The sequence below is a fragment of the Microchirus variegatus genome, assembly GCF_963457635.1.
Source record: "Microchirus variegatus genome assembly, chromosome: 5".
Lineage (NCBI taxonomy): Eukaryota > Metazoa > Chordata > Actinopteri > Pleuronectiformes > Soleidae > Microchirus > Microchirus variegatus.
This window is the reverse complement of record NC_139806.1, coordinates 24,711,811-24,733,345: the sequence shown is the minus strand read 5'-3', so window position 1 is coordinate 24,733,345 and position 21,535 is coordinate 24,711,811. Positions and strand designations below refer to the sequence as shown.

Here is a 21,535-nt window from a genome sequence, read left to right as displayed (position 1 = left end):
CTACGGAGACCTCACTGACTTAGTGTCTTTGTGGAGAATGAACTGTCTGAAAAGGGAAAACCAAAAGGTTCTGCTCCGTTGAAGTGGAAAGAGCAGAGCTTATCTGGGCCTCTGGAGTGTATTTGGACTTTTAAGTGGTTTGTACTTGGACGAGTTCAGTGAAAATGGGTTAAATTGGAGAAGGACCTGAGAGGAGAGGGAACACTTCCACAGGCAGCAGATGATTCACTAATAATGCACTGGGGCAGAGGAGGACAGACTTGATGAGTTGAGGAAAGAGTTCTGCTACTGCTTCTCCACATTTGACCAGCAGAGGGCAGTGTGTGCACATGATATGCAGCATGGCATGACAGCCTGTCAGCTAAAGGTAAAGGAGGCAGTGTGAGGACAAGGCTGCTTTCAGGGCCCATGTCCACCACCAAGTAAGTACCAGGAACTTTAAGAACCAGGGAATTAAAGAGTTCCTGCAGGTCACTGATGCTTTTGTTTCCAGCTTGGGGAAAGACGAGAGAAAATTAGGCAAACTGTGAGGAGATTTTACAAGCTGCTGTGGCGATTAGTTGACTGAAACCTGTTGTGGTCAGTGCTGCAAGCTCCAACCTGACATTCACAAAGTACTAACCCCCAAACAGGGACCTTTCGGGGGGCAAAAGGTCTACCTGGTGTTTGTCCAGGTAAAGTCCCCAGTTCATGGTACTAGTTCCTATAGTGGAAATAACTCATTAAAGACTGATTGGGTAAAGACACAAACAGACACAGTCCAGTGGTTCAGGTAGATGAGCTTAGTGTGAAAGTTACTGAGTGTGATGTACAAATGGTGTTTTTATAATATGCTAAAATAACACTGAAAACCAAAGGTTTTCCTCCTTCATTTGTTAATTTCTGGCATGTGTTTGATTTGGATATAAGAAGCCATATCAGTGTTTACAGTAAACTCCAGTGACACAGGCAGATTTGACCATTCAGTGACTGTTTTCAAAACATGATGTGATTCTAAAGTTGGTTCATGAGCTAAAAATCAGGTTTCTGTCTCTTACTTTTTTTTTTTTTTTTGTCATTTCATGAAACTGCCCAGAATTTCAGATGCTGGATTAAGATTAAATTAGACTGAACCATGTGTGTTTGTTTGGCTCAGTTATTAGTCATGTTGTTGGGACCTAAATCTGTAAATCTGTTGCACAATTGCACATGCAGGATTACGTTAAAGGGTGATTTTGCAAGTACTATAGTTTAGGTATAAAGGCATATAAACTATAACAATTGAACATATACAGTAATTGTCTAGGCATAGGCCATGGAGGAAGTAGCCTAGGGCGCCATCTACTGGTTATATGCATATATAAATCTGATTATGGTTGCCTTATTTTGCTTAAAGGTGCCATATGTAGGAATGTGGCCAAAACGGTTACTACATTCAAGTTCAAAATACTTTTAGGTTTTGTTTTCTGACGTAACTGGCAACCCGTGGTTGCTCGGTAGCTGAGACTCTACCGGCTGCAATGATTGGTAGACGGCAGTAGGTGGCGCCACATGCCAAAATTTCCTTCAGTTTGTTATATGAGCATTATTCCTGAGTCTCTGTGACATATTAGGAGTAGCTTTACATTATTACATAATGCACCTTTAACAAATGAACATACCTCATAATATAATAATAGTTAATAGTTTTATTACCATATATTATAATTTATTTCTATGCAGTGGGTATTTTTTTTCCTTTTTTCCCCAATTTTGTTTGCAGTGTCCATACTCCTATTGTAAACGTCACTGTTGGCTAGCATACTATATCGTCTTGTATGACTTGTTTATTCACGTGTTAGTCTCATTGTTAATTCTTATACATATTTTCAGGGAAAAATAGCTTTGTTTGTCCGTGGGTCCCAAATCCTAATCTCCCCTTGGGCACCAAAAGGTACAGGACCGGCCCTGGGTTGGTACGTTTGTGTGTTTAACAACACAAAAGATGATAATGCTGCACTATGTCCCCCTGAATTCTGTAAAATTATTATAATTATATAAGTATACTACGATAACTGGTCATTAATTGGTTATTTATCCTGTTAAATCACCTACTGTACATCTGCTCTAAATGGCCGTAAACATGTATTAGCATTAGGACCCAGCGGAGTCTCCGATGAAGAACCGGGCGGCTGCTGCTGCTGCTGCCGACTCAAACTCTGAGGTGAAGCGGCTGCTCTGACTCATTTGTCCGCTCAGAGGCTGACGGAGCTCCGCTGTGTCTGTGGCTGGAGATACCGCCTCACGTGTAAATGTAACTTTTGAATGAAACTACCAAAGGATTATTATTATTATTATTATTATTATTAGTGTCATTACTGTTATTACAGGAAAACACAGAGGGCGTGAGACGCTGTATTCAAGAAGACATGGATGCCAAACGTCAAAGTGGTGAGTAAACCGTGTCATACTTCATATTTAATGTCGACAGAGAACTTCAGGCAAATAAATGTACACGTTTTATACAATACACTTCAAATATACAATAAGAAATTAGACAAAAAGTGATTAAAAGTGTGTGTTTATAAGCGGTTTGTGCTTTTAAGGTAAACGTTTAATAACGTGAGTGACCGAACACTCCCGCTTTATGCTGCTGGAGTAACGGGAGCGTGACGTCACGCAAGTACACACGGTTTGCTGCGCTGTGATTGGCTGCAGAGGCGGAGGTATCCTCGTTGATCAGGTAGTGATGCAATCTGATGCCAACAGAGAAATGCCCTGTTGGAAGCAGCAGCAGAAGCAGCAGCAGCTGAATGGACGCTCTGTTTCATCGCCTTCAGGCAAAACTTACTGGAAACAGGAAGCTGCATTATGTGACACCAGGTGATGAAGCAGCGGCTCAAACACTGACATGTTAATGTAAATAAAGGGAGGAAATCAGAGAAAGGGGCATTGTTTGTTCACCCATTGAAAAACAGTAATCACATTACCTGCTGCTGTTTCCTTCAACAAGCTCTTTATTTAGATGCTGTGGTATGAATTTACACAATTGATATCCTCATACTGATTTAACCTCCAAACTATTTTCATTAGCAGAGCTATGAGATTAAACATCTAAATGTGATGGGTAGGGACGTACTAGTTAGATGTCGACCGATATAGGATTGATAATCACAAATAATCCAGTGAATATATTAATTTAATAAATATAATATAAATATAATATAATTAATTGAACAACATTAATGGTAGGGGTGGGAATCACAGGGTACCTCACAATTTGATATGATACATCAGGGGTGTCAAACTCATTTTCACTAAGGGCCACATCAGCATAATGGTTACCCTCAAAGGGCCAGATGTAACTGTCATACCGATTAAATGTAACTTAATGTAACCAAATATAATGTAAAATAGAGGTAACTACTCTGTAATATATTGCTAAATAACTTTCTGTAATTATTGCTTGTTCAATTTCACTCGTCGCATGATGCATATGAACACAGATTTTTAAGACCAATTAATCACTCGCGGGCCACATAAAATGACGTGGCGGGCCACATCTGGCCCCCGAGCCTTGAGTTTGACACGTGTGATACATGGTCGATAATATCACGATACAACAATTCTGTGATAATAGACATATTGCGACTATCGTATAGCGATAAATCACTGTTATATCTGTCTAAGTGATGAAAACAAACGTTAAAAATGGAGGATTTATTCACAAAGTCTATATATTATCGCTATTATCCAGCTGTAAACTTATTCATTTGAGCAGCGCCACCATGAGGAGACAAAGTAGTGATGAGGACGGTTTACTTTACAGTAATACCTTCTTTTATCAATTAAAATGTCTATATTTGCCCCGGTGTGTCAGTTATCGTATTGCATGAGAAAGGGCGACGATATATCACCAAAACAATATTTATTTGACCCACCCTTAATAAATGATCTGCCTCTCCAATCTGAACTTTTGCGCGCTCTATATTTTAAATGACAATAATGTATGAGGTAAATCTTAAATCCATGACACATAATCAAAAACTACATGGATGAAAAAGAGTTATAGCAGTGTTAATGACGTTTTTAGGAACACAAATGACTTGCAGACTTACATAATAAGCTCATTAGTTGTTGTTTGATTAATGACAAAAGTCTTTTTAATGAATCCAACAACTGATTAATAGCTGTATCTCTGGCACTGATATATTGGCTGTGGATGTTTTATCTGGAAATAAAATATAATGGACAAAAATGGTTATTTGAGCTGTCTATATTAGAAAACAACAACATGTAACTGAATAAAAACTAAACTGAAAGCATGCAAACTACATACAGAAAGGCCCTTGCTGTAAGGCATCAGCGCTAACCACTGCCTCACCATGTGGCCCCTGCATTTTTGCACAACAGATGTACTTTTGGAGCACCTCCGCACTATCACTCATGTCGTAAATCATACAAAGTTTGCCGCAGCAGGAAAATCACAGATGTTAGTAATAACAATAACAATCGCTGTTTCATTCTAGTGTCCATGTAGGCTGTCTCTATGGAGAGCTGTGCCAAATATGTCAAAATGTCTCATGCAAAATGACTCTGTGAAACAGAATCAACACATGCAGTATGAAAATCAGAATAATTTGTTGCCAAACACTTTTCAGTTTAAAAAAGGGTCAGAATGGAGAAAGCACAATTATATGAAACAAGTAACATTTGAAGACGATTTAAAGCAGATTTTAATAGATGACTTCCCTCTCTTTGTAATATTATGCATGCAAGTGTAAGACCAAAGGCAGAAATGATGAACGGATTTGTGCAACCCACACACAGGCATATTTCTCTGTGTTAAACAACTGTCACAAGCCTTGACCTCGAACATGGTTCCCTTCCATTTCCTCTTTCCCTTTCCTACTCCTCTTCTCCTCCACCAGTGACTCCCACCTCCCCGCGCAGTTGAACAACTTTGCCTCCATAACCTCGGAGCGTTTGTTTCTGTTGTTCACTCTGTGACAGAAATAAAGCTGCAGGTCTGTGCGTGTCGCGCTTGTTGGAGAGTTGTGATGTGGTGATAACACCCTCACACCAAACAGGAAAACACAATATCGTGTTTTATCCAGATGAATGTTTTTCTCTGTGTGCAGGCATGTGCGTGAGACAGAGCCAGTGATGACAGACTCTATGCCTCCCCCCCAGTGTAGCACAGTCAATATGTGGACTTAAATTGATTTTATATACTGTATATGTTGTTGTTGTTGTTACATTTTTATTATTTATTTGTAGTTTTCTATAAGAGTAATCCCCCGTCTGGCTCCACTTTCTGATTAACAGTGCTACAGACATTAATGGTGAAAGCACTCTGCCATATTTCCTAGTCAACGGTTGTCTCAGTCTAAGTGCTTTCTTCTGTAGTTTTAAAAGTTGACTGCTCTCATTACTGCTGTGTCTTGCTATGTTAACTCTCTTTTTTTTGCACAAATTTGACACTGCAGATGTGAAATCTAGGAGCGGATTTTGATAACTTTGGGCAGACCCGGACTAGCCGTTCCCACTGTTTTCCGTTTAAGTTGTAAGTTCCTTTCATCTAATTCTCCACAAGAAAGCAAATACGCATTTTTCCCCAAATGCCAAACGTTTTATTTAACTGAAGAAAAGAGGGTTTTTTCTTTTCCCCACTGGCATGCATCACAGTTTGCCTTGTTGAGCTAATTAAACTAAAGCTATTAAACCGCTGTGGCTAAATGGCTCCGTACCTGTGGCTGCTTGAAACCACAGCAGCCTGGCTTTCACATTAAACCCATGCTGTGCCACACTGCAGTTTCTCTGGATCAGTGTCTCTTTGGCCTCTAGGCTGCACAACATGTTCAAGGCGGTAATGTTGCTGCTTTGTTTCCTCCACATGACCTTTCTGGATAAAAAGTATGAACACAGAATTGGTGGATCAGTTCGGTTTTTGGAATAGGACAGAAGCCTGTGCTTTGTCACACTGTTGATTCTCGAATGGGCATTATTCTGGCCTTGTGTGGTTCGGTGTAAACAAGGAAAGCTAACCTAATAATGGGGTCTTTGTGGAGCTATTTGTGGACAGTGATAAGATTTTAAAAGAATGCGAAGACGAGAAAATTTCACATCTTTTTCCTCCCAGCTGTTTCTTTTTAAAGCTCTTCTTTGCCAGCCTGATTGCTTTGGAGGGGACTTTTTTTTACTGACTGAATGCAATGACACTATCTACTGTTGTCACGGAAATATGAATGAGGGGCTGGTGAATCTCTGAAGCAGACTTTTGTCTCAGAGGGAGCTGCTGAGGGCCGCCAAGACTTGACCTCTGACCTCTGACTACAGAAAATGGGTGTCTGGAGAAGGGATGGAGAGAATCATGAAGAGGGTGAAAGAGAAGAGGAGAAAAGATCAGAGAGGGAGAAGGGAGTGGAGAGGAGAGCCTCTGGGAGTGTGGGGGAGGCAGGAAGAGGACGCCTCCTTTAGTGTAAAATAACATACACTTCCATACACTTTGGAGGCTTGACATTCTCTGAATATAAGAGTAACAACGTGAAAATCAATTCAGTTACACACGTCGAAATGAACTGGGAGGGTTGTTTTGGATGGGTGAGGCAGATCAAGGAGGAGGTTGGCCTTGGATTGGTGTGACTGATGGGTAAGATATGTAATGGAAGGGAGGGAAAGCCTCAGATAAGCAGGAGTAAAGCCTCCACTCTCTGTCACTGTGCAGCCCATGAGCATGCGGTGAGACAAACAGCAGCAGCAGCAGCAGTTGTTTTCCCTCTGTGCTGCGACCAAAACACGCGGAATCGGTTCAAATTGGAGTCGCATGGCTCAAGTCTCATGACTGACCTTCTCTTACTGGAAGCCAAACACACAGAAATGCACATACACACACACGCACAGCACATTTTCCATGAATTGTAATCATAGTAAGTACAAGTTATTAGTTTCTGTGTGTAAGTGAATATTTTTGAGAGTCAGTGGGGGGAAAATGAAGGATTAGAGGAGACAATCTGTGCCGTGTGTGTGTATGTGTGTGTCTGTGTGTGGAATGGAGGGTTACAAAGTTCCCTCTGTGGGTGAGACTGACCACAAGCCTCCAGAACAGCTGATTCTCAGCCTCTGATCCCTCGGGTCCCCCAAGAGAGAGATGGCAAACACATTGAATGGCCTTGACTGTAAAGTTACACTTCATCCCTTACTCCTACACTTCACTCCTGGCTTTGTATGCACCACAGATTTTTTTGCTGCAGTCAGCTGTGAAACCTTTTTTAATGAGGACGTTGACAAACAAAGTAAGGAGGCGAACGTGTGACCGAGTGATGGGGGGGGAGGAGAGGAAGTTGGGGGGGGGAAACAGCAAGGATGATAAGAGATGAAAAGAAAGGATTGAGGAGGGGAAAGTGGGATGCACACGATTGGATGAAGGGAGAGAGTCGAGATCGAGGAGAAGTGGCGAGAAGCTCCTGTCAACAGCTAAGACAGGAAACCACAGCTGCTGGCCCAACAACTACGCTCACACACACCCGGCGTACACACACTTCCACGCGCTTACACGCACAGCTGCTGCAGATAATATCCTTTAACCCTGAATACCCGTGGATCCAGTCGATGCAGCTGCACGGTGCCACGCCCCGCGCAGACTGTGCATGTCTTGGTTCCTGTTTTGTTTTGTTTTTTTGTTGGAGTTTCTGACATTGTGTTGTTTGCTCTGGTGTTGCAGACCATTGTGGTCGTCTAATTTTGGCTCTCGCAGAGACAATAGAGTATTGTAAGGCAGGGATGTCGGCGGAAGAGGCTCATGGGAGAGTGAGGGCCTTTCTCTCACTGTCTCAGATCCCCTGTATCCGTTCTTTCTCAGTAGATTTAGCCTTTTGCAAAACTACTATTGTAGTGTGTGTGTGATTTTAACATTTATCTATCTCGTCACCACAGAGGGATTGTTCAGTTTAATGCATTATTGGAATAATTCTTCCTGTTTTTTCCGATTGAGGATTTCTCAAGGAAGTGGAGAACTTTCAGCCTCGATGAAAATCCTACATTTTTCCTAAAATGAGTGGAAAATGCAGCCAAGGAGTCTTTATGGGCCTTCATAGTTTAGTAAAGTTAATACCACTGAAACCCGAACTGACATTAACTTTTTTTATGGTTCACGAACATACACAGTGGCAGTATCATATCATTATAATCCTATATTCAGTAATTAATTTAATTAGAAGTAAATATCAGCCAATTCCACTACTGCACCACAAGAGAAGAGCACTTAGATGACTGTGTGCGTGCTGTAGACTCCGACTAATGTCCTCTGCCTCTTAAATGCCTCTTTTACAAACATGTAAATGCCTAAACTCTATAAAGTGCTATAAAGGCACTTTGTGAAGCATATCCTCCATGTGTCTCTAAAGGAAATACACATTTCCTTCTTTACCAGGATCCATTTCTTTCAGCGATGGAAACGTGCTGCCCCCACCACCTCCACCTTCTTTTCTCTCTCTTTCAACCCTCCCCACCCCTACCCGTCTCAGGCAGGATGTGTGAGAGTGTGTCAGGGCATGTGGAACAATGTCAAGGTCAACAAAACACACACACACACACACACACACAGGATGTCATATTCATACTGGAAAAAGGTTATTTTTCAAAGAAATCTTGAAATATCAAAACTACAGGAGCTGATCTTTGCCAGTGTAGATAAAGAAACTCTGACTCTGAGGTCGACACAGTGAATCCACTGATATGTGAAGACGTTAAATATTTCTTTCCTCTCAGCTGTTGCAACAGCCGCTGAGTTGAGTCCCAAACCAGACTTCATGCCCCTCGTTCCCTGCCTGGTTCTGCTCACACTTGCCTGCCTGACCTTTGATGTAACAGCACAAGCATTTTAGCCATGTTACGAGTCGTAACCGTGACCACCAATGAGTGTGCTTTCATAGTTCTGCTCAACCAAATGATATGTTTTTGTGTTTGTGTGGTTCACAGTGGCGGTGGAGCGGCTTGTGAATGAGTTGGGCTCTCTGCTGAAGATGTTGGATCATGAGACAGTCAGTCCTGCCACTGCTGACAAGATGGCCTCAGTACGCAACATCCTGGACTCACTGCCTCTTTCTGGTACAACAGCACTATTATCACTCGCTCTTTCTCTTTTTTTCCGTTGGCGTAGCTTCCATGGATGTTTGCAATCTATTTATGAATTTCCACTGGACCTGAAGCGTTAAATGACTTTAGTCTGAGTCATTTTTATTGTTATTGTTGGTCTCCTCGCATCAGGGTTGTTACAGACACCACGTTCATTTCCAGTCGCTGTAGTTTCGATGCAGCAAATGTACTGAATCTGATTTGATAGAAGGAAAGACAAGCGTTGTAAACCTTGTGTTCTGGAAAATACTTTGTATATATTATAGGGCTGGTGGAAAAAGGGGGACATATTATGCAAAATCAGCTTTTTAATCATTTAAATCAGGGGTTCTCAAAGTTTTGATACCATTGGACTGAGGGCCGACAAAGGGAAAAAAAGAGAAAAAAAACAGAAATCTCATTTGTAATAATTTTAATGACCAGATTGCAGTTCTACAGTTTACACTTATTGGTCTGTATCCAGTAATGTCCAATAAACATTTAACAAGCTTAATAGCTCCTGGATTTAAACTATCAACTGTAATTTATTGCAGGCCACCAGAAATGTCACTTTGAGAACCAATGATTTAAATCCTTATATTTGTGACTCTGGAGGCCCTATCAGTCGGCAAAGTGTGAAAAAAGATGACTCACTCCTGTTTTTGTGGTCCTCCTCAGTCTAAGTACAGGAGATAAAACATGTGATGTTGACTTCCGCACTCACTGGATCGTCAGAATGCGCTAAATTCCTGGAATTGTTGTCTCACGTAGCTTCCACTTTGTCCGTAAAAGACAAAGTATCCGAAAACCAGAAGTCCGCAAAGTCCGTGAAAAGTTCTATTCTTGGCTCCACAGTGCAGCACAGAGATCTACACAAACTTCCAGCCTCAGAGGATTTATCTGTCCAGTGGATACATGTTATATATGACGGCAATGTGCCTGCTAGAGCCTGCAAATGATCACTTTTCCAAATGCTAACTGCTGTTAGCTCCCAGTAGCCTCTGTGGCTGATGTCATTTCCTGTCCCTTAAGTTTTGTTTTATTTTTTTTTAAGGTGGACCTTCTGAACAGGGCTGTTTTGGCAGGGTGATTGAACTGCTGTGGTGCTTCGTCCTTATGGTATTTTGACCAAAGCATGTTACAGACATGTTCATTAGGACACCAGGGAACTAGGTTAACTAATTTCACTTTAAGAACAAGTGAAATTTGGAAGTCAGTCACTTGTCAAAGTGTGTTAACAAATGCATAAACAATCAATACACGTGTTGAACTTTTCACAGTATTGCTGACATTTCGTCATTCACAGCAACTTGTCTGAGCATGCTTGAAATGTTTCACACTAATTCAGTTTGACACTGGGAGCAGTTCCACTGAAGCATTTTTTACAGTTGAGCAATTTGTCCAAAGTCACAACAACACAAGTTTACACAGACGAAAATAGAGCTTTTCTTTGTAACTGTGTCATTTCGCCGTGGATCGGGCCTTCCTGTAATTAGCGCAACACCGCGTTTGACATACGACGCAGTTGTAAACAAACAGACAAAACGCAGCCTCCATGACATCGACTCTCACTGAGGTTTTTGACAGTATAGATCCTGGTTTGTCTGGGACAAAACAGGATGTTGCAGAGAATAATGGGATTGATGTAAGAGGATAATGGAATGTAAAGCTTTACGGGAATAACAGGAGACGGACAAAGACATTTATTTCTCTTAACACTTCTAGAAACTCTGGGAGGTTCTGCAAACGTGTGTGTTTCTTACAACTTTATCTTTTCCTCTGGTATAGGAATGTGTACAGTCTGCACTTTTCTGATGTAGATCTAAAAAAGTTCAGTTGCTTTAAATATAGAGATTGGTCACTTCTGATTACCAATAGGTGCCACACCCAGCATCTGTTTGCTGCATCTCCGTACACTCTGGTAATCCTCGCCTTCAGGAGTCAGACCACAGTCCAGCTTTACCAAACCTGTGATTGATCTTTTCCCACAGTCAACGGATCAGACGTCTACATGAACAGCTGTCTCTATGGCAACGGCACAAGCTTTGTGGAGTCTCTGTTTGATGACTTTGGTGAGTTGCCGCTCGGGGTGTCTTGAATTGTATGGAAACAAACTATTATTGCACATTTACAATCACCAAACCCTGTTATTATCTGTGCCGTAGAGGATTTAGATCATTTGGATCCACCTTCTAGTCCCATTCTTAAGAGCAAATGTATAATTTTACATGATATAATGCATGCCTCTTTTGTCATTGTGAAATGGAGAAGCTGCTGGATGAATAGAAAACATTTTGTTTTCTGTAGAAAGAAATTATTTCACTGGAAACGGATTGACTCACTCTGTTAGGCCTATTGTGAAACCCCGAAAGCCAAGCAAATTTACTCTACTGATTGTGTTTACCATTATGTTAGGTAAATCCTGTAACAGTGTTGATTTTCTGCTCCGTTGTTGTTCCTCCAGACTGTGATTTACACACGCTCAGCATGTCTCCAGTGGAGCAGAAAGAGCACAAAGAGGAAGAGGAGAAGACCCATCCTAATAAATCTGTGAGTCACCGACAGTGTCTAACCGACTATCCCACTTATCTTTATTGTCCTCATAAATAAACGAGGGCTTAACCTTCACCTTGGTTCCTCAGACACCTACAGACACACCCCCTCCTTTGCCCACCACCCCACTTCCCGATGACTACTATGAAGAGGCTGTTCCTCTGGATCCTGGATCCACTCCGCAGTACTTTACCACCAATATGAACAGTCAGTACTGCTCAGTGGATTTTTCACACTGATCAATAACTACAGTATGAGCATTCAAACTGTCTTTTATCCTGCAGCATCCAGGAACTCAGTGGAGGATGCTTACTATGAAGACGCAGACAACAACTACCCCATCACCAGGATTGATGGTCCCCCTAAAAACTCCTGTGAGTTTACCCTCTCTTCAAATGAGTTACATTGTGTGTATGTCCGTGGACGTTTTGTGAATTAAACATTTTATTTTGGGCGTTCAGACAACGACTCGGACGCTCTGAGCAGTTCCTACGAGTCCTACGAGGAAGAGGACGAAGAGGCGAAGGGGCGGGACCAACCTCAGAGATGGGCGGCAGAGGAGAGTCCAGACGGGCCAGTGACAGACTGTCGCATTTGTGCCTTCCTGCTGCGAAAGAAGCGCTTCGGGCAGTGGACGAAACAGCTTGTTGTTGTGCGAGACAATAAACTGCAGGTGAATACATGACTAACGACTTCAGATTTATAGTTTAACCAAAAGTTGTATGTTTATCATCATGTGGAGTTAAGAAAAACCCAGACAAACACAGGAAGAACATGAAAACATCTAACAAAAGGCTTTGGTTGAACTAGGATTCCAGTTGTGGGACACCAGTCCTGACCACAACATGACTGTGTAGGTTTTATTGGGGGGGCGCTGGGGCTGGTGGAATGTGTACACTCCCTGTTTATTTTGGTCAATCAACATCCGTATTTTGATAATTATTTCCTATAATTACTTTGTTATTATATGTTTCTTTTTTATCATATCCATCATTCTTGTGCTCCTCTGAACATGAACACACACTGTAATAACAGAATAAAGAAATGGGATGTTCTCAGCTAAACAGAGCAACTCCTTTTCTTTGTCTTTCTACAGCTCAAACTCACCCTTTTTGTCTTTTACAGTGTTACAAAAGCATCAAAGAAACCACGCCACACACAGAGCTCCCGCTCAACCTGTGCAACGTAATCTATGTTCCCAAGGAGGGGAAGAAGAAGAAGAGACACGAGTTGCGCTTCTCGTTGCCCGGAGGCGAGGCTCTGGTCCTGGCTGTGCAGAGCAAAGAACAGGCCCAGAGATGGCTTAAGGTAGCTTTGCTCACTAAATCAGCGGGCGGGTGCTGACACAGACGAGAGTGGGAATATGGCTGAGAGGAGAAGACAAGGTCATGTTTTTTCTTTTTTTACTTTTCATGGTCCAGGTGGTGCAAGACGTTGGCAGCCAATGTAGCAACACTGAAGGAGCAGATGGATCCACTTCCCCTATGATACAGAGGAAACTGGAGCTTGACAAGGTGTGTTACAGTGATTAATCTTCTGTCTCAAAGCAACATATCTTATATCTCGCGTACGTATTTCACTCTGAATCCATACCATTGTTTTTTCTATTACTGACATCAGTTGTTTTTTTTCATCCTACGCATGACACAACTGTTCCTTTGGCTTCTATTTTAAAAGCAGTTAATGAGGTGACGCCGTTGAGGTTGCTGAGCTGGATAGTTGTCAGAAAAAAACTTAAACACTTAAAGTTTTGGCAACACCGCTGCAGAGGCAAGGCGCTGAATGCATGGTGACATAGCAGCTACACCCCATGTTGGCAGGATCTGCTCTTCTCATATTATGTTGGAAGCTAAAGTAACAGAGTTTTTTTTCGTTTTTCTTTGCCAGGTGCTGCAGTCTGATCGGCAGGCATCAGACTCAGACAGTGGGCCGACAGCGGACACTCAGACCACTGCACATGTACCAGGACGGGACACCATTGACTCACTAAGTAACTATATCTTCATTGTTATTGACCTCCACCAGGAGGTATATGTTTTCACCGGGGTTTGTTTGTTTTAATCCGTAGACGCTATCACTATTTTTATCGCTATTTTGTGGGGGGCTGAGCTGCCTTGGCAGAGGTCTGCTCTCTCCGAGTGCTTTTCTAGTTGATTAAGTTACTACAAGTTCAAAATAAACTGTTTTTCGGATTATTACACTATTATACAGTATGTGCACAGTAATATTTTATGAAATGTTCAAAATGATCTTTGTTCTTAACATGTAATAATTAACACATGAACACAGATAGAAGTTGAGATTCTTTTCATATTATTACTTCAAGGTACAGTGGGTTAATTTTAGCAACACCCTCCTAGGTGTGTTGGGGAGTCTATGGGGTAACAGTTCCTACAATCAGGCGATTATACACTTATACAATTGAATTATCTTAAATTTCGCCCACATAAAAATGATTTGACCTTTAAAGAAACGAAAAGAGTTATTATATAATGTGAATTAAACCCCTAAAATGTTGTATGTTGTAAAAAAAACAAACGTAAAGTTAAAAAGGAGTGACTTAAGTTTGCACGTACTCTCTGTTTGAAACGATATTACCCACTTTACACACACTATCCATCTGTAATTGTGAGGAGGACTCACAACATCGAACATTCACTGGCCTATAACGACAACGTAATTACACCCTAAACCTTCAAACCACGTCTTAACCTTAAACTAAAGTGTCTGTGTGGCACCAAACATGTTTCTCACACATCACTGACATAAATTTAGTCCACACAAACATAGACATCCATGCCCACAGCTATTCTTCAAGGGACACTTTATTGACACCCATTCTTTTGGACAATCTAATTTAAAGCATTATCCCTGAGCTTAACCTCAATCAGTTAATGACAAAATCTTAGTCCTATACTTAACCAGTTCCCCAAAATGAAGTTCTGCCTCATTAGTACCAGGTTTTGGTCTCTTTGAGGACTACTGGTCTTGACAAGGTTACACAAGGAAAAGCCCCAACAAGGAAACAATTTCAAGTTCACACACGTGTGCTTTCAAGAGTGCGATCAAACAATATTTTCTGTTTATCAAACAAACCAGTGGATCCGTGATGCTGGGACACGATATGGGTCAAAGAGTCATTATTGTTTCACAAAGGTTACATACTGTTTACTGAGAGAACCTGAAGAGACATGAGAGAGAGGGAGAGACAGGAAGTGAGGCACAGAGCAGATATGACATCCTTCCTGTCCTCTTCCTGGGATTGTCCCACGCTGACATCATAGGAAGTCCACTGAGCCAAGCGCCGCAGCACCTGGTACATTCAAGTCACTCTAGGGCTTAGCTGAATAAATAGAATACATCTCTGAAGTGAAATAAAATAATTATTTGGAGTGAAACGCTGCCATCCCAGAATTAGCCCAAACCTCAGGTGAGCCTGCAGAGCTTAACCTTGATTACTTTCTGACAGATTAAATATACAGTGATTATGAAATATACAATGAATGTACAATGGTTTGAATGTAACAGACATTATCCTGAAAATGTGCACTCTACATTTTATGTTGCATATTATCTTAAGTGCCTGAGCTTCAACAAAGTCTGACCGAGTGTGTTTGTTTACTTCAGGTCGGGCGAAGCGCGGAGCGTTCTCAGAGCTGACGGGGTCAATGAGCCGAGCAGCGGGCAAGAAAATCAATCGCATCATAACTTTCTCCAAACGGAAACCTCCTTTACCCGGAGAGCAGAGCTCGTCTTCTGGTCACCATGACAACCCACGATGTGGTGAGGGCTCAACTTGTTCAAGTAGCTGTTCACCTAATTGGCCCACAATTAGTTTGTTTCATTTGCTGATTGTTGTTTTGAGGGTAAACACGTGTAAAGACCATGTAACTAACTTGTATCATGCTGTCAAATTATTCCATGATGTGCCATAGCTGCAGATACCACTAAGACAGTCTTTCCATCACAGTCATGACCCTTCTCTCTCTCCCCACAGGCTTCCTCAGTGTGTGTCTGAGCGGCTCTTGGAAGGAGCGCTGGTGTGTGGTGCGAGGAGGAAGCCTGTACCTGCAGAAAGACCCCGGAGACCAGAAGCCCCCAGTCGTTGTGGTGCCACTCAAAGGGGCGGAGGTGGTGCCCGGCGGCCCCGGACCCAAACACCCTTTCTCCTTCCGCATCCTGCAGGGAAGCAACGAACTGGCAGTTTTAGAGGTAGAACACCGAAGCATCACAAGATACACTTTAGACTCCCAGAGTACATGTAAAAGTCAAGTTTATAGGCGACATATATTAGTTACAAACAGAGAGATCTTGCTTACCTCTTCCTTTCCCAAACAAAGAACTACAGTGGCCTTCAGAGACAAGTAAATTTGTCTTGCTTTGTTTGCATCGTAAGCTACTGCTTCAAAACACACTATCTGTTCAGGCTGCTATAGAAACACCGCTGTGCAAAAGACCCTTAAACCCTTAAAGTACATATTGAAGGCTTATTGTAAGGGTATGAAAACCAAAACTATTCTCATTTTAAAGCAATTATACACATATATGAACATATTTATGGGTATTATTATCAAAAATATCTGCCTCGTCCGGTTGTGGTGAAAGGAAAAATGGGGGACAGAAAAGGGTCAGAGAAAGGACAAGAGGGTAATGAGGTAGAGACAGAAGAGAGAGACCAGGAGCAGATATACAACAATTGTATCAAGTTATAAGTTTTGACCAGACAGTAGAGTAGTAGAGTAAACTTAAATAATAATAATAATAGCCTCGAAACTGGATCTGGATCCTGCAGTCTGCAAGATGAGGATGCAGAGAGAGAGGACTGGTTGGAAAGACACAAACTAGGTAGAGAAAGAACATGGTTATTACACATAATGAAGTCATTACCAAACATCTCTTTGAAATGATATGTTTACCACTTCAAAATGATACAAGGATACATGATACAAATCATGATTTTATGGTTTGCTGTGTTTATAAAGTAGGTTCCCATGTAGAAGGTTTGGGAAACACTGTTCCACAAAAAAACAAAGGGAAAGCCAACAAAAACCTCCTAATCTTACACACTGGACCTTTGATGACAGTTATGACCGAGTAACTGAAACATGGGTGTGCATACTGTATATACAGCATGTGTGTGTGTGTGTGATTGTGCGTGTCCATCAGGCCAGCTGCTCAGAGGATCTTGGCCGGTGGCTCGGTGTGTTGTTTGCCGAGACCGGGAGCTGCACTCTCCCTGAAGAACTGCACTATGACTACATCGACGTGGACACGCTCACAGACATACGGCACGCTGCCAGACACTCCTTCCTGTGAGTCACTTCCTACAGTGTATGTTTGTGTGGTTCTGCGTGAGTTGTTTTTGTTCTATCCTGAAACGTTCTTTCTCATGTCAGGTGGGCCACCAGCACTGCTGCTACTTCCTCTAGCAGTGCCTCGATAGACTCCAGAACTTATGATGAGGTCTATGAAAGTATTGAGGTGAGGAAACACCAATAGTAGTAGGGAGGGATGGAGAGTGAGATGTTTATGGATGATTTCACGATGATTCATTTTGTAGGAGGAGAGCAAGCCAGGTCAGGTGAGACGCCACGCCTCCTTCTCCAGCAGAGACTCCGAAAAAACTGAACAGCAGGCCACCATCAAGAGACACGTCTCCAGTGAGTTTTATTTTGCCATTTCTTGTTTTCTTAAAATCATTAGACTCTCATCCTGCTCATCTCTCCTTCTCTAGATGTAAATCACTACGCAAAGTATGGAAAGACACGAGCGGAAGAGGACGCCAGGCGCTACCTGAATCAGAAAGAGGAGCTGGAGAGGCAAAAGGAAAAGCTGAGGAACGAGCTGATCTCCCTCCGCAGGGAGAAGAAGGAGGTGAAGGAGAAGATGAAGAACGGCACAGGTCAGAGGCAAATCCACACAGACAGCGATCGCAAGACGCGCGTTCTAGTCGTCGTAACTGACTGTGAGTTTGTTTGCACGCAGGTCCTGCTCTGGAGAAGCGGATAGCCAAGCTGGAGGCGCAGTGTAAACAGAAGGAGGAAGAGAGAGTGGAGCTGGAGCTCAAACTGACAGAAGTCAAAGAAAACCTGAAGAAATCATTGGCTCGAGGAGCGCTGGGTCCACCCACCGACACCAAGATCAGTGTGAAGGTAAACGGCGTCCGCATAGACTGAATCTGTTATTAACCTCCTCCAGAGTTTGTTTGTTTGTCTGTCTCTTAGCAACATAACTCAAAAAGTCACGGACAGATTTGGATGAAATTTTCAGGAAATGTCTGCAATGGGACCAAGAACAAGTGATTTAAATTTGGGCGTGATCCGTAGACACTGTCACTGGTTACAACACTTGCTCTCGCCGACAGGGTGTATTTTATAGGCACTGAGCTGCCTTGGCGGAGGTCTGCGCTCTCCGAGTGCTTGTCTGCATGAATACTATCAGACCTAAAGGCCTGTACATACTCCGCAAGAACAGAGAAATCTATTTATTCTGGCCAGGACATTTCATACTTCACGATAAACTCAAGTGCAGAACTCCTGGGAGGTCCTCATCGTCCTTCATCTGTTAAATTTCTGGCTAATCACACAATAGTTGTCAGACACCACACAAGAAAAAAGCTCTGCCTAGATTATGTGTCAGAACTCCCAAACAACATCATCATGATGTCATTCTTTTCTATATACAGTTTGTCTATATACAGTGGCAGCACAGCAATGGGTGGGTCAAGAAAAGCATTTATGGTCTGAAAAATTAACACACATCGATGTTGATTTTGACAAAAAGATTGTTGGAAACTCTTGCTTCAAATGCAAAGAATAGTAATAACACTTCCTCATGATCAGAAACACTGTGAAATTTGAAAATCTCCACCAATTTGGATGGAGTGGGTAATTTGTCATTGTAACATACATAAAAACGGAATATTACCAATGTTAAAATGTACACACAAGGTTTAAGTATACACATTATACATTTATCTGTACATCAAAAGACAAAAGGGGTGCATCATAAAAACCTTTTCAGGTCATTGTCATATTCCATGTAGTGTTAAAACTTCAACAGTTTCAACAAACACTGCTTAATTCATATTTAAAATGTTTTTTTGTAATAATTGTATAGCTGTATCTAAAAAGTATTCATCATGTGTGTAGTGATGTCTAAACCTTGTCTCTACATCTACTGTAAATCCTTGGTTTTTTCTTGGTAATATTCTGCTTTTTCCGTATGTTAAAATGTTTGTTTGCTCCCTCCCAGCTGGTGGAGGTTGATTCCTGTGATTGCTGTGATTGCCAGCACATGTGTCAAGTGGGAGTGACTGAGGTTATAAATCAGAGCCACAGTCACAGCTTCTCTGATCGTGAAGGAAGCCTGAAATGTAGTCACAGAAAGTGCATTTGCCTGTGTTGTTTTTTTGTATTTCAAAGAAGCATTTATCCTGTCAAACTGCTTCATGACCAGGTTTTTGAGCAGTGGAGTTCGCTTCTCAAACTTGTCATGGCCTCTTCATTGTGTTTTCAGTCAAAAACACTGTTTAAAATCATCTCTCTCTTTACCCTCTAAATCACTACTACACTGAGAAACACAGGGATATACACTACCGGTCAAAAGTTTGGGGTCACCTATACAATTTTTTACGTTTTTTACGTGATTTGCAAAATGAATAGAAAATACAGTCAAGACATTGATAAGATTAGTTATTCCAAATAATAATGTTTGCTTTCGTCAAAGAATCAGCAAAACTGTTTTCAGCTGTGTTAACATAATTGCACAAGGGTTTTCTAATCATCCAATCGCCTTCTAACACCATCAGCAAACACAATGTACCATATTAATATGTACATATTCCATTAAAAACCAGACGTTTGCAGCTAGAATAGTCGTTTACCACATTAACAAACGTATAGAGTGTATTTCTGATTCATTTAATGTTATTAAAAAAAGTGTTTTTCCTTCAAAAATAAGGACGTTTCTAAGTGAGCCAAAACTTTTGACAGGTAGTGTCGTCGTGTGGAGCTTATTCAGCATTGTGTGAACTCATTCCATAATGGTTTCACTTGAACTTTAAAGTTATGCACTCCTGTTTTAAATTACATAAATGTGTCACTGGATTGAATTGATGTGTGTGTGTGCAGGCACAGGGCAGTAAAGTGGAAAAGGTTTACAACGAGACGGTGCCAGTGAACACAGCGTCTGAGCTTCGCAAACGCCCTCCATCCCTTTACGCCTCCTCGAAGGGGAATGTCATGCAGAAGGCAAAGGTAAAGTGTGTGTGCGAGGGAGCGTGTGACAAGCACACAGTGACGTATTTTCCTCACTTTCTGCTGTCTCATGGTTTTTCCAGGAGTGGGAGTCAAAGAAGGGGACCTAGGCTGAACATGGACACGCTGACAGGTTAATTTATGGGCACAAAAAAAAGGAGGATGTGTGAAGGAAGGAACAGGTGAAGAATGTGCTGCACTGAGAAGAGGAAAGACATGACAGACACTGTCCAACCTCCTTATCTGAAGGAAACCGTGGAGGATTTGCAAGTAAAGTGCTTCCACCTCTGTAAATACGACAGATGTGACTGATGCGCACGTACAGAGTTACTGTGGATCGATATGAACATGAAAAATCCATGTTTGTGTGACAATGTGATCAGCAAAGGGAGAGGTGTGGTTTATCAGTTACAGATTTTTCTACACACACACACTGATTTTTATTCCCTTTTACACCATATCTGTCACTGTAAAATGAAAAAAATAACATTTCCCTTAAATTAAATGTACTAATATGAGATTATCTCATATTTCCTGATGTGTATTTAAATCATAAATAAGATATATTGAGTATGACACTGTTCCTTAAACCAGTGGGTCAATTTTGAATTATTGCAATGTGAAACTATTGTGAGTGTTTTTATTTTTTTCCATATTTGCCCTTTTGCACTTTATCTTGTATTCTGTGATTTAAACAACTGTTTTGGAGAAATCAGCCTTTGTATCTCTCTGCAGCAGAATTACACGAGGATAAAGTGACCGTGAGCGTCTGCTTTCCCTGAGATTTGGAGTAAATTATCACTTTATTAATGAACTTTGTCTACTGTGCTGTTTAACTGTATTTTATATATGTATTAAAAAATCTCCTCTGAAGAGAAACAGCATCACTATTTAACCATTTTTGTTCCTTTACCATCATTGTCGCCATCTAGTGGACCTATTTGATAACAAAACTGCCCAAAACTGTACTCTTGCATATACTGAGGTTTCTAACTGGACCTCAGCCACACTTATTATGGCTTTTTGTCAGTGCAAACACATTTTTGAAATATATCAAACACACACGCCCCGAATCAGTTCAGATATGAACTTTTTAATTCACACATGCACAAATGTGTGAACGTCACCCTCATCTCAAACTGTCAATTGCATGGGTTCACATGTTTCTGACAAACTCAAATCCTTATCGCCAATTTATGTCTTGTAATAACTTCTGCATTATCTCTTGAGAAACTTAAAAATATGTATAAATGAATTCTTTATGAATATTTAATCATCCTCCCTGTGTCACGCCTCACCTTCCCAGCCATGTTTCAAGGTTGTTTTTTTTTTTGCACAATCCTGCAGAAAAACACACAAAAAAGACTGCCATGCGCTTTAATTATTCTGATTCTGTTTGTTTTGGGCTCTTGTTATTGTGTGTCCTCACGAGGTCTAACAAAAACAACCCCCAAAATCAAATAATAATGATAAAAGTCCAAATAAAAAGGTCATACACCAGGGTTAGTAAGACAAGACAGTTGTGCCACTTCTTAAGAAAGAGTTTATTTAGTGCATTTCTACTTTGTCCACAGCAGGAACCAAAATATGAAGTTAATCTGTGCTCCTAAAAGTTCACCAAAGATCTGGTCCAACACCATTGGTCCACTCAT

General features: G+C 41.4%; 1 protein-coding gene across 1 annotated transcript; it reads left to right on the top strand.

Annotated features, from left to right (window-relative positions):
- Positions 1-2,278: 2,278 nt before the first annotated feature.
- On the top strand, positions 2,279-20,667 carry afap1l1b (actin filament associated protein 1-like 1b). Its single transcript, XM_083889006.1, has 19 exons — positions 2,279-2,409; positions 8,938-9,066; positions 11,064-11,144; positions 11,537-11,622; positions 11,715-11,832; positions 11,910-11,999; positions 12,087-12,298; positions 12,751-12,933; positions 13,047-13,139; positions 13,513-13,615; positions 15,253-15,408; positions 15,623-15,837; positions 16,792-16,937; positions 17,022-17,106; positions 17,186-17,285; positions 17,360-17,527; positions 17,611-17,777; positions 19,758-19,883; positions 19,967-20,667. Exons 1-19 carry the CDS (start codon positions 2,388-2,390, stop codon positions 19,991-19,993), a joined length of 2,307 nt encoding a protein of 768 aa, XP_083745132.1. The 5' UTR covers positions 2,279-2,387; the 3' UTR covers positions 19,994-20,667.
- The last annotated feature ends 868 nt before the right edge of the window (positions 20,668-21,535 follow it).